Source organism: Lontra canadensis, unplaced genomic scaffold (assembly GCF_010015895.1).
Source record: "Lontra canadensis isolate GAN:19392208 unplaced genomic scaffold, GSC_riverotter_1.0 scaffold6, whole genome shotgun sequence".
Taxonomy (NCBI): Eukaryota; Metazoa; Chordata; class Mammalia; order Carnivora; family Mustelidae; genus Lontra; species Lontra canadensis.
In genome coordinates, this window is record NW_022631000.1 from 22,969,502 (window position 1) to 22,983,619 (window position 14,118).

A 14,118-nucleotide genomic window follows, 5' to 3' on the forward strand; every position below is an offset into this window, starting at 1 on the left:
CCAATTCTGTATCTTGCAGGCAGGCTCATTCAGGCTCCTTTCAGCTATTTGTGCCACACTTGTCATGGGATCTCCATGGGATTCCCTCTGCTCAGAAAGCTCTTCCTCCCATCCCGTTGTTTACTTTCATGTTAGGAACTCCCAATCCCTCCATGGACTCTTTGCCACATGACTAGAAGAACAGTACTTATTTCACCAACCATCTCTTCCTCGATGATGAACCACTAGCATACTTTTATTTATTAGTTGGTTTGACATACTTTGAGGATCTGTCATCACCATCTACCAGGTGATGTGAATTTTTAATTAGGCAGGAGCGTGTCTGCCCACACGCTTTGTGTCTGCCACAGCTTCTCATGCAGACAAGGGCTGAATGGTACGGTCCCAGGATAGACTGTTCTCCGTCTCCTTGTCAGGTGATAATATGTGGGGCTGTGGCAATGGCTCATGCTAATAATATGTCTCTGGTAGCTCATGAATTTGTTGGCAGCCTGTAAACGTCTTGGCTCCTACATTTGAGAAGGAGTGACCAAGTAACCGTGGAAGAAAATTTAAGCAAAATACTCTTTTTCTCATAGAAGAAATATTAAAACTAAATTCAAAAGTAGCAATGTTAAGGTAATACATATATTTTTGTCAGTCTTCACATTTTTTCTCTCTTCTTTTTTTTTTCAAATAAAATGATTCAATACTGACCTAGAAATCTTCGAATATAGCATCTTACTGCTAATGACAAAACACCACAGCTTCACCTGAAAGGTGCAATTGAAAGATTTCCTTTATCATGAGAAGGTACAAGAGGAATAATTATCATCAAAGACTTGTATTGCTTTCATTGTGGAACAGAAAAATTGCCTGCACTTCTCTATCAGTCAAAATTGCTATCTGTGGTGTAATTTCCAGAAAAATAACTATGGGATGATGGACTATAACTTAGAAAAATCATAAATGAAACAATCACAAGTGCAGAACAGAGGACACAAAGGAACTGCCTAGCATCTAGCTATATCCATTGACTCAAGATCAAATAAGAAGAATTATGTGTGATTTATAGCCTACGTGGAAATTTTCATTTATGTGGAGACTGAAGATGTTCTTATCATATTAAAATATGGATGTTGCAACTGAAAATTATTACAAGCATACAAAGTAATAGACATTTTGGTCACTCAGAGATAATAAATGGCAATGAATACTAAACAGATTACATGATGTCTCCATTTAACAGATGTAGACATCAATGGGCAATAATGATAATATAATGAAGCTAATAACATCTTTGAGCTCTTTTCTAAGTACTTTGTGTTAATTCATTTAATTCCCAAAACATACCCATGAGGTGGGGACTTCTGTTATTTCCATTTTGCAGTTTAGAGGCTGAGGCACAGAGATGGTGAATAACTTTCCCCTTTTATACAACTAGGAAGTGGATAGGCTATAATAGCAAATCAGTACATCCTGATTTGTGAGACAGACTTTCCTCAATTTTCTAAAAACCAATAGTGGAATGTCTAAGTGTATCTTTCTTTATACCATAGTCATGTTCCTGAAAAGACGTCTGTAAATGGGAAATTTAAAAACAGACCCAGGGTAGAATGTAAGTTTTGTGAGAATTTGTCAGTGGCTGTATCCTTCATGCCAGAACACTACCTGGCTCATGTATGCTCTTGATAAACATACATGTAATGACTAAGTGAGGAGAATCTAACATAGTACTTTGCAATGAGAAAGTGCTCAACAGATTTTTTTTTTAATTGGATTTAAAGGAATGTATTTTATGAATCCATTCTAAGAGAGGAGTCACCTTCTGATTTCTTGTTTGAATAAATCCAGATTTTCATATCATTTGCTTAAAGTAAATATGAAATGAAAGAACATTCTCACTTAATAGGAATACTATTAAAACTCTTACAGAAGAAAAGGCAAAACAAATTAAGGATGTCACAACTCTTGTAGAATCCCAAGATTATTGCAGAAAACTCAGTTATCATCTCGGGACCCACAACTTATTCTCAGTGGGGGTCCAACATTTTTAGGCAACAATTCACCAAGTCATACTTGTTGTCACTTCTCAGGCCTCCAGAAGAGTTTTAGTCCAGTTATGGAACACTGCATTGTATTTAGGTTATACAGTCTTGAGAAAATTGTACTATTTAACTGTCTTAATCGTGTTTTGGCTCTTACAGGTAAATGGAAAAGTTACCATTGGTAAAAACCTGTTTTACTAACTCATCAACTTTTTTCATAGATTTAGCCAAAAGAGAAGATAGTCTTTAGTATTCCCATTACATGGAATAAGAAATCATGGCAGACCCAAGTTATGACCTGAACAAAAGACAGCCCATGTTTCCAGGTACCCCTAATATTCCCCTACATTGGTTTTCACAAACAGGTCGTGAAAACACAAGGATCCAGCAAGCTAGTGTTCTAGTGAATTTTAATTTCTTTCCACTTAGGTGCTATGTCAAGGGCTATCTACAGGGTCTTTCTACACCAGCACATACAAGAATAAGGATGACCAAAAGCCAAGCTGAACAGCCAATAGATGGGAATGGTAACTGCACTGCTGCCCGGTGCGAGCTTTACTCCTCCCCACAGCCAGCTTCTCAGGAGGAAGCAGTTACCATGCAGAGTCTTTAGAAAGCTGATTACTTACATTTCCAATATTTTGAAATCTGCTTTCTGAAAACTCTGGGGGAGTTATCTGGCTACATTTTGCAAAGCGAGGGTTATAAATGATTTTAATTTACAGCTTCCCTACAGAGTGTCTTCCCCCCAACCCCCCAGCTCCTCCCTTCCATTCAACCAGTTAAGCTCTGGTGATGCCAGGGTCTCGTCTTCCTACATTAAGGTCCACATGCCATTTGAAGGGGGTTTGGGGGTCATGACTCATTTTAATGAGGCAAATAAGCAAGACTTCATGAGGGTCAGCAATATCAACCCTGTTTGCTGCTGGACCCTCAGAACCTAGTATATTGCCTGGCACTGGCACATAGTAGGCACGAAATAAAACTGACTAAAGGATATCTTACTTGCACCCTCTGATAGCCTTCCTTCTTGCTACTGGACGTGAAACACACCCTGCCTCCAAACTAGTGAGGCTTTTGATGAACCACCAAAGAAGCATATAAAACTATCAACCGTATGCCAGGCGCACACTTAAAACAATAACATCACACATATACCGATGCCTACCAAAACTCAGTGGATGGACCACCAGGACTGGGACCCTTGGATTCTTTAGGTGGACACAGACTATTCTTTGTTGATTAGGAATGCTAGCTCCAAGTCCATCAGTAACCCTGGATGTGCCTTTTCCCTCCTTTGGGCTCTGTTGTCTCATTTATAAAACGGGGATCATAGAGCTAACGGTCCTTTTTCCTCTGAGAATTTTTTGCGAAGTAAACTCAAGTCATTCACAAGGCCACAGTCCTACCCCAATAAATAATTCATGGATGCGTCTGCTAGTCAGAATAAGTAAAACTGCAATGCAGTGATTATCATTTAAAATGGAAATTGGTGTTCACAATATTCATACCTACGATTTAAAATAAGTTTGACTGTGTGGGATATAATGAATTCTGTCAAGTTTTAGGAGGGGAAGGGTTTTTTTTCCCCCTACTATCCCCCGCCCCCGACTATAATGCCATTCCATTTAAATCCATTAAATACTTGGTTCCAAGTGTCATTTTGAATGATTCCCATGTTCATGTTTACTTTTCTGGAATGCAGCCCCAGCCTTCACACTTCAGTAGAGGAGGGGGTCTGGTATCTGCCACTTTCCCTGCCAGACTCTTTAATGGAAAACTCCAGAACTGCAGCATCTGCACTTCTGCCATGGGCCTTTCATTTTGCTGGGAATACCTCAGTGCACTCTTCATTCTAAACCCGTGATGGGAAGGAAATCTCCATCCATGTGGCTTTATGCAATTCCGTGACTGTGTCAACTCGCCAATCCATTGTTATCCTTGTGCTTTCTTACACTTATGTAAAATGTTGGCAGCCACATAATAACTTCTTATTTTCAGTTGATGTTGGTATACAGGAAGTGCTAAAAATGATTTTGGCTGCCCTTTTTATTTTGGAAAAGGTCATTCTTATCCCGCGTCATTCACATTTGTAAGACTAATATCTACATATGCCTAAGGACTAATACATACACATCTCTTAAGGAGAGAGATGATAAATGAGAGAATGGAAAGAGACTGTAGGAAGCAGACAGCTGAGCAGGATCATTCGTCACGTAGGAATCAGGCCACCTAAGCTGCCATGCCAGCTGTAACACTGTGGATCTGAGCAAATCATTTTATCTGGCGTCTTAGAAATATGAATAACGGGGTGTCATTTCTGCTTCTCACCTCTTCATTAGCAGAGATCATCAGTGAGGATGATAGACGGCTCTAAAATTTTGAGCTCTGTATACTAATAAAATCAACACACAATTGATGAGATAAGTTATATTCAAAGTCAACCAGACAGAGAATGGTTTCTAAGCCTGATTCAGGCTTACCCAGAACAGATCAAGTTAATTTAAACCTCAGGAAGGATGAATCAACTATAGGAAGGTGGTCAGTGAAGAAAGAGAGATGCAAGTCTGCTGGTGTGGTTGTCCCTGCCTAGGAAGAGGGACACTAAGCCTTGGGGGTGGATGTTCTTTTGGTGCCAAATGGCAGTCTGGGTGAAAACACTAAAACTATACATTCTGTCTTGCTCTGCTTTCAAACTCACTTCAAATAAGTTATTTGGATTTTCCTGCTACATCATTGTCTAGAATGAAAGTGCCCTGAATAGAAAATATTGCTTATTGACTTGCTTCATTCATTCGTTCATTCATTCATCCATTCATCCATCTGTCTACCCATTCATTTGTTCGATAAATATTTACTGAATATCCACTATGTGCCAGGCACACCAGTGAATGAGAACAGACTCACATCCTTGTTCTAAGAAAGCACATATCCTGGTTGGAGGAGACCATTTAAACAAATAAATAAACTACATATTGTGTCAGATGGTGATAAGTGTTATGGGGAAAAATGAAGCAAATGAGGGCTGAGGGAGCGTTCTTGTTGGGACTGCTAATTTAAATACGGAGCCAAGAAGATCTCACCGGTCAATTGAATGAAAGAGGTGAAGGAAGGACGCAAGTGAATGTCTGAGGGGACAACATCCCAAGCAGTGGGAAGAGTCAGTGCAAAGGCCTGGAAGTAAGGATAAGCTTGTTGTATTTCAGGAAGGCCAGGGTGGCTGGAGCAGATCAACCAGGGGGTGAGATTAGAAGATGGATACAGAGTGCCATGAGAGGCCAGACTGTGACTCAAACCTTCTCATGGAGAAAGGATATTCCATGATTTAGGAATTTGGTGTCTGGTTGATACTTGTACCTCCTTTGAGCTTGGCTGAGGCATACCCATCCCTATGAACCTATACCATTCTTGGAGTCTTTGGCATGTTTAAAAATGTGAGGACCTGACTCAGAAACCTGGGGACTCATTTATGGTGGTGTTCTTAGTGTGACCAACCAGGACTCCTAACTTTATCATTCCATGTATCTTCAACAGGTGTTTGAGATGTGAGCTCTATACTACACAATGTAAGCGGTCATAATAGTCATTGTTTTAATAGTGACTTTATGAACATATCAAGATGGGGTTTTATGTGTAAAGTGAGGGATATACTTGATACAGAGTTATCAATGATACGATTTGTTTGAGTTTATTTATGGACTTTACATTGAGAGATCTGGGCTTGAATCAGGGAACTGACACTACCTATAGAACCTTAACAAAGTTCTTCAGGTTCTCTGAGACTTTGTTTCTTCCATCTCAAAGTGGGTGGTTGTAAAATGAAATAAAACAAAAAGGGTGGTGAGGAGGATTGAGTGAAGTGATGTCCCAGAAGGCAAAGCATCAGTGGTCAGTAACATAGTTTCCCTTCTCTCCCCTTCTCAATTGCTCCTTTGCACTGCACGACTCAGAACTGCTGCCCATGTCGAATCACAATGACATCTTAATGAACCCTCAATTTTGGCACCATAGGCTTCCAACAAGGCTCTTGAACAACAGAGACCAGGTTGTTTCAGGAAAGGCGCACACAATCAGCAATTGCATCTGGGTTGCATCATACATAGTCTCTAGCCCCTCCCAACCTCCCACAGAGCTGTGGAGGTAAAATGAAATTATAAATGTAAAGCATTCAACACAGTACTTGGGCCATTATTCATTGAATGTTAATTTTTATTATTTTTATTTCCCTGTAGTTTTGGGGAAAATGTTATGGAAATGTATATGTGTCTTAATTATGTTATGGAAAAATAAAAAAGAAAACAAAACTATCCAAGCAACAGTGGCTTGTTTTATTGATACCAATGGTGAACTAAGAGGGTCTTTCTAGGGTCTCAGTTTGGGGCCTATATTGAATGCAAATTGAGTACTGTGATTCTTGGTTTTATGTGTCTACCCAGTAGTTGGCTGGTCTACGTAATTATTCAGTGGGTGTGACACCATCTTGTCACCAATCAGTTGACTTTAAGGAGATAATCCTAGTAATGTGGGTGGGCCTCATCCAGTCAGTTGGGTGACCTTAAGAGCAAAACTGAGGTTTCGTTAAGGGAGAAAGAATTCTGCCTCAAGACTGCAGCATCAACTCCTGCCTGTGAGTTTCCAGACTGAGAGCCTGTCCTACAGATGCTGCACTTGCATAAAGCCAATTCCTTGGAATAAATCTATATAAGCGTATGTGTATGGGTACGACTAGCTATGCATGTGTGTGCGTGTGCGCATGTGTGTGTACTCCTCCTGGTTCTGTTTCCGTTGCCCTGGAGAATCCTGACTGATAGAGGTGCACATGAAGGCTTATTTATTCTTCTTTTCCTTCTGTCAGTAATTCTTTATGATGCCTCATTTGCATGATGCAATTTTATGGAAGTGAAACTCAAACAGCCCCGAACTGCATAGTCAGTTTTTTCAGCTTTGTAACAACTTCTTTTTGGCCTAGGCCAGGAAACCTGACCCTGAGGTGGGGATCATCCCTACGCTGCCAGTGACTGGAGCAGCCTACCTAGGCGGTTCGAGGGGCACATAGGTGGGCTCTAGGAGAACAGCAGAAAGAACACAAATGCCAAGTGGATAATTTGTCTCTGGAAATACAGATATATCAAGAGGTCACAAAGTAGAAATGGGTTGGTTTGCTACTCTCTGGGAATGAATTCAGAGCATAACTGGGATATAAAAACTGTGGTCTAAGTGAAAATATATTTGTGCAGTGATGATAGCACACAATTTCTAGAATGAATGCACAGGAGGACAGATTACCATGAGAAGAGATATTACTGACAGGGTAAATCTGCTTTCATTTTTTTGCAAGTCTGTCCATAATCATATGGAAATAAACCCCTGGTGAAAAGTGAGACAAAAACTATGATATCATCTGAATTTAGTGTCACTGCTCTAAGCTAAAAATTTGGGTGAGTTTCCACTTTCCTTTTTGGTCTCCAAGTTATTTTTTTCACTTTTACTCCCTTTCTTCCTTATAAAGCATTCCTCACAGCATTGTTAGAGTTTGAGCAAAAACATTTTTCATCTCATTTCTGATTTACCATTTTGTGTTATTATGATTTATAATAAAACATACAGATTTGGTCTTTCACAGAGCTCCTAAAATCTCAGAATTTCCCAAGTAATGAGAGCAACAAAAGTATCCTTTGTTATGTTAATGAGTGGCCTTGGGAACCTACCTAAGATGGGGGCTACTTGCCAGGAGCACCAACCTGGACTTGAGGGCTGGAAATTTCTTCCCCCCACCCTCATCCTCCTCTGGGAAGGGAGAGGGATTAGAGATGGAGTTCAATCACCAATAGTCAATGACTTAATCAATCATGCCCATATAATGAAGCCTCCACAAAACCCCTTAAAGGACTGGGTTCAGAGAGCTTTCTGGTTTGTGAACGTGTGGAGATTTGGGCAGAGTGTGCACTTTGAGAGGACATGAAAGCTAGATGACCTTTCCCACATACCTTGCCCTGTGCATCTCTTATTCTTCTATAATAAACCATTGATCTAGTAATAAAACATTTCCCTGAGTTCTGGGCCACTCCTCCAGAGAGGAGGTCATGAGGACCTCCAGTCTATAGCCAGTGGGTCAGACACATGAGTAACAGTTTTGGGAGCTTGCAAATTAGATCCAGGAACCCAAAAAAGACATTTTCTTACTGTATGTCTTTCATAATCAAGCAGCCTTTTGTGTACTCTCCAGTCAAATTTTTATAACTTACCAAAATTTGGTTAGCAGATACTTTAAGCAATGGCAGGAGAAAATTGTGTTTCTAGATGAGAAATCAACCTGGAACATAAAGCAGCATGACCTGCTAAGAACCAGCTTCCCTTAGAGAGACCAGGAAGGTCATGTGCAGTTAATGAGATACCAGAACCTCCAAGAGGTAGTTAATGACCAAGAGGCAGGGCTTTAAAGGCAGTGGAAACGTACATGTCCATAAAGGCTCAAGACTGAGCAAGGCAAGATATCTATCCATAGACGGCAGGGCTGTGGGAAAACAAAACCATAGGCTCCAAAACCCTCTACTTTCCACATGTCCATTTTGTAATTCTTGGAATGCTCTACCTCTGCAGAATTTCTCTTTAAATTCTCACCTGTTTTCCTTTGGCTTATCTCGGCAATCTTCAACTGGCTTCTCTTCAGTCTCATTTAATTTTTTTTCTTACATAGCCATTCCTCCAATTTGCCTTCCTTTCCTTCCTACTGTGAATTTCCTGTATTTCTTTTGCCTCCTCTCCCCTTTCCATTTTACCTCTTCTTCACCTTATTCATTGAATTTCTTTTCACTGTTCTTAATGCTTCCTCTCCCACTGATCTGTTGTGGTTTTAATCATTGCTTTGGTGCTTTAAAATCACACAGTGACTGACATTTTCTCCTTGAAAGGAGGAAGATTTGTGAGTATGGAAAACTAGTTACAAAGACCCGACACATTCAATTTTCAGCATGGTTCTTTCCTTTCTTCCGTGGTGCTTTTGCTTGGGATTAGAGATGGACCACTTACTGCCCCTCACAATGGCAAAGCCTTTCAGGCCTGATTCCTCAGCCATGTCATTCACATGGCAAGGTGTATCTGAGCTATTATGTTTACCCTGATTGGTAGAATTTTAAAACTGGCCTTCTCTAGGAAGAGCTTACTCTAATCTGCCTAGAAAATAAAGTAATGTTATTTTATAATGAGGTGATCAGATTCATTCTTCTTCTCAGACCATTCACTTCCTTTGCCCTCAGCCCCACTCCATTTTTTTACAGCATGAAACAAGAGCACACACATGGGTTTCTTGGAGAAAGATGAAGGATTTTTATCCAGTTACCTTGGCCAACTCGACCAGAAGTAAGATCTTTGCAAAGGGAAGAATAGTAAAATTAGAAAAATAGACCAGTCCTTAGGACTGTAAGATTTTTATCATCTGGCATTTAGGAAATGTTAGATTGCCATGAATACACCAAGTTCATTGGACCTTGAGAGATTTCGCATTAGCTCTTTGTAACACTTAAGTATGGACTATGCAGCTTTTTTTTTTTTTTTGATAAATTTGGTCACGAATTCACTTTACCTTTCTGTGTTGCTTGACGAGCAGGAGCGTACAGCTCAGTGACTAAGTGCCTGAAGTTCATCTCTGTTGGGCAGCAGGATCTGGGAGATCAACATTATCAAAGGATACTTGTGATCAAAGCTGTACCACATTCTGAAGAGCCAAGCACTCTCTGTTTTGGTTGTGTTTTTATCCAAGTTATTTGCTTCCTGGAGAAAGACAGTAGAAAAAGGTATCAGGTCAATAATCAATATAAAATATTGATTTATGCAGTCAACATTAGTATAGAATATATTTATGTATTTTCACTATAAAATACATGTCAAATCAAATTAAATTTAACCACATTAAAAAAAAACACAACTTTCTAGGTTCTAGGCATTTTTATCTAAATGGCGAAGCAGCTGCCAAGCAAATTAGCTCATAGGTCTTGCCAAGTGGATGAGACTCGTGTGGCATAATTCAACATTTACTTTTCTTCATAATCCCTATTTTATTAAACAGCTAAGAAATGCCACTTTTTTGACATCAATAAAAGTGATATTTCTGTCAGATTGCTGTTGCATGATTTTTGCTGTTTACTTCTGTCAAATTTGGATGGTATTTATTTATGACTTACCAAAAGGTCAAGTCTAAAGGGATAATAATAGTCCAATAATTGTTAAGCTAGTTTTCATTCATTTTATTTTTCCTCTCTGCCACAGGCTATGCTTAATTTTTGATATCTTTCGATACCTTTCTCTTTTTAAGTCTTGAAATAAATATTCTTTATAGAAAGCCTGTAATAATTAAATGTGTTTTCTATTTTTTTTTTTTTTTCCGAAAGAGCTGAAGTGGGAGGGAGGAAGATAAGGAATTAAAGGAGAAAGCATTCAGCCTTGCTGACATCACTGCCCCAGAGCTGCCTGAGTTATCAACCACGGTCAAGCTCACTGTGTTCTTTGACACCATCATGGACGGCAAGCCTTTGAGCCCTGTCTCCTCCAAGTTATTAGCAGACAAAGTGTCAAGACAGTGGAGAACTTTCATGCTCTGAGCACTGGAGAGAAAGGATGTGGTTATAAAGATTCCTGCTTTTGCAGGATTATTCCAGGATTTCTGTGTTAGTGTGGTGACCTCACACACCATCATGGAACTGGGGGCAGGTCCATCTGTAGGGACAAAGTTTATGATGAGGATTTCATCCTGAAGCACATGGGTCTGGGCATCTTGTCCGTGGCAAATGCTGGACGCAACCCAAACAGTTCCCAGTTTCTCATCTGCACAGCCAGGATGGAGTAGTTGGCTGGTTGGCATGTGGTCTTTGGCAAAGTGAAAGAGGGCATGAATATTGTGGAAGCATGGATGGGTTTGGGTTTAGGAATGGCAAGACCAGCAAGAAGATCACCATTGCTGACTGTGGACAAATCTAATACATTTGACTTGTGTGTTATCTTAACTACCAGACCATTCTTTCTGTAGCTCAAGAGAGCTCACTTCACCCCGATCTGCTCAAAATAGCCTATAATCTTTGTGATCTCACTGTAGGTCTATGGTTCCATATTTTCCTTATTCCCCTCCAAGAGCTAGATTGCAGAGTTAAGTTCATAATTATGAAATAAAAACTAAACAACAACAACAAGAAAGAAGAAGAGAAAGCATCTGATGTGTATTTATGTGAAAGTAGAGGATGAACTGTGAGAAAAAAGGAAAGAAGGTGAAAAATTTGTGACCCTTACAGACGGATGATAATGAGCATTGCAGTGTGGTCGGGAGGAGATCCAGTGGCATTTTTACTTCTTTTGTGTATCCCATTTTGCAAATCAAGAAAGGGGAATTCTAGGCTTCATTCGGTTATAACTTTCTTCATCATTAAAAGCATTTATATATCTGTACACAGACTTCATTGCTTTGTTTGGGCTCACAGTCTCCATCCCCAAATTGTAACATTTGTTCACAGCCCAGTAACAATGTGAATGCTCTCAAGAAATTACCATGTGGAAGACAAGGCAATCCTCTGGCTGCTCTGGAGATAGCCTTTACATGAACCCAGGTGGATTTGCTTTCATTTTATTTTATTTACTTTTTTCCCCATTCCCAGACAATTGCATTGATGGCTAATGATAAAGAGCTCTGTTCTGCTCTCTAAAACACATGATATCAGCAGATGCTATAGTTCCAGCCCCCACAAATAAAATGGAAATACAAGAAAGCAAAATGTAAGAAAGCAAAAGTGTGTATCCTTTGTCTAAAATGGCTGAAGTAGAGAGACTCACAATAAAATTAAAACCCATTCTGGAAGCTCTTCTCATTGGTTGTTTTAAGATCCCTGACTTCAAAACTTGTATAGTTTCCTGAATGGTGTTCCTAGAATGCCACTGTCCTACTTGGTGTTGATGGAAATTTTGTGCTCATCATTCAGGAAACAATGGTTTTGATAGTGTTAGAAAGGTTTCTTAATAACAGGGCTTCTCAGAGCCTTTCATTTATAAATGAGCATTGTAAAATCTTTAAGAGGAACCACTGTGGGACATATGTGATCTTTTCATGGCGGTTAAGTTTTAAAAATCTGTTTTCTGATAGGCCTGAGTACCATGCCTTGTTATCTAGAGTTAGAATTTATTCATTGCGTTCGCCCAAAAAGGAAACCAGAGTGTCAGTTCAATTTCTGTCCTTCCCTGAACCTTTCTCTAGCCATTTCTATTCCAACAAAGGCGTCAGGTTTGCAAGATCACTGCAAAGAAATTACACACATAGTGTTCTCTTTATTATTTTGTAACATCTGCAAGGTTGTTTCTGCAGACACAGACTGTTGGGGCTCAAGCTGGCAGAATAAAACCGCTCACCCCAAGCCAAAGAAGTTGGGAAAACTTTGGACCAGCAGTGGGAGTTGCCTCTCTCTTTTTCCTTTTTTTTTTTTTTTTTTTTTTTTTTTTTGAAGAATGAAAAGCTTACAAAACCTTATCATACATCAGCAGGCACAGGGAGTTTTTGATAGCCGATAACATCCACCGATGACAAGATAGTCATTGAAGAAAACGGAGAGAAAGTAGTGTAAGCAAATTCATGGTTTGGTTTGGTTGTTTGTTTTTAAATAACGGTGTGTGGTGGTGAGCTTGGCTGGCAGTCAGGGGTCTGGGGGTCCAGGTGTAACACACTCTCTGTCCCGCTGAATGACTGTGAGAACGGCAGTCCCCAGCTACTGAATGCTCCTGAATTCCTTGGCAGCACGGTAGTCACAGTCATTAACTTTTTCAGTCATTGTTTTTCAGTTTTCAAAACATTCTAGCAAGGTGGTCATGTTATATCTAGTTTACAGATGAGGACCTAGAGAGGTTCAGAGAAGGGATGAGAGGAGCCCAAAGTCTCGGGCTAGCAAGTGACAGAGTGGGAATTTGAATGGGAGACTACGGGACTCCAAAGATAAGGGTTTTTTCTGTGAGTTATCTCACTTCGTCTTTAAACTCTGGAGAACACAGGCATTGTATAAGTTACTGGGCTGAAGTTTCTTTGTCTGCAAAATGAATTGAGGAAATTGGAACTAGCTGGACTCCAAGGTCCTAATTTTATGGAAAACATTGTTTTTTTTTTTATTAATGAGAACAACAACAAAAACAGCTGACATTTCTTGAACACTCACCATGTGCCAGACACTATTTCAAGTGCTTTTCATGTATTAATTCTTCTAATAACTATAAAAATTTGATGAAGTATGTTCTATTATTATTCCTATGTGACAGATGAGGAAACTGAGGCACAGGGAGGCTTCCAAGCATGTTTGTGACCCCTCAGCAGCCAAGATTCCTCTCATCTAGATGGGGTCCCAGCATATAAATGGAGAGCAATCTAAGGCAAAGAAACCTCTGAACAGGGAGATGAGGTCAGGATTTTGGGGTGATCTTGTAGGTTGACACAGAGCAGCTACCTACACCCCAAAACATAATGAAAATGCATGATTGCCACCATCTGGGTAAAGTGTGATGGCTGTAAAAAGTGTCCCTACAGAAACTCAATGTCTGTGTGAGGAATTTCTCCAGACTCCTGGATCTGGGTTTCAAGGGTTTTCCAAGGTCTTAGAAGCCTTCTCTGCCCTTCTTTCCCCTTTCCAGATCGTTTGTATTTTATTTTCTGAGGGGAATATACCAGAACCCACAAGCACTCGTGAAAGATCTTATACTTTCAGAACTTTCTGAAATGGCAAAACTTTCAGAAATATTTTTTTGACAGCTGATAAGAGCAACACATATTAGGTAGTACTTTGGAAAAATTTTAACAAAGGTAATCTTTTTTCAAACTTTATTTTATTTGGGACATTGGAGATGTTATTCATTTTACTAGTTTGTAAAGAAACAGGCTGGGTTTTAATTAGAATAAAACACAGACCATGTTTTCCCAGGTGAGGGAAATGCCGCTGATGACCCAGCATTGACTTTTCTGCTGATCCTAGATAAAATTTTCAGTGGGTATCTTAAATATCTGTTGGCCCCATTCTGGATCTGCTCATTTATTTCTCTGAAGTTATTGATGACTTAATAACTCGGTTATGAAAGG

At 39.7% G+C, this 14,118-nt stretch overlaps 1 protein-coding gene across 2 annotated transcripts in view; it reads right to left on the reverse strand.

Moving 5' to 3' along the window:
• Nucleotides 1-14,118, reverse strand: part of SLC9A9 (solute carrier family 9 member A9) — a 538,337-nt gene that overhangs the window by 90,387 nt on the left and 433,832 nt on the right. Inside the window, exon 14 of one of the 2 annotated variants that reach the window (XM_032852421.1) lies at nt 9,718-9,797. In XM_032852421.1, coding sequence (XP_032708312.1) covers nt 9,718-9,797 — 80 coding nt within the window. Of the gene's footprint in view, nt 1-9,609; nt 9,798-14,118 lie in introns of both variants that reach the window. The other variant, XM_032852422.1, reaches the window with a different exon arrangement.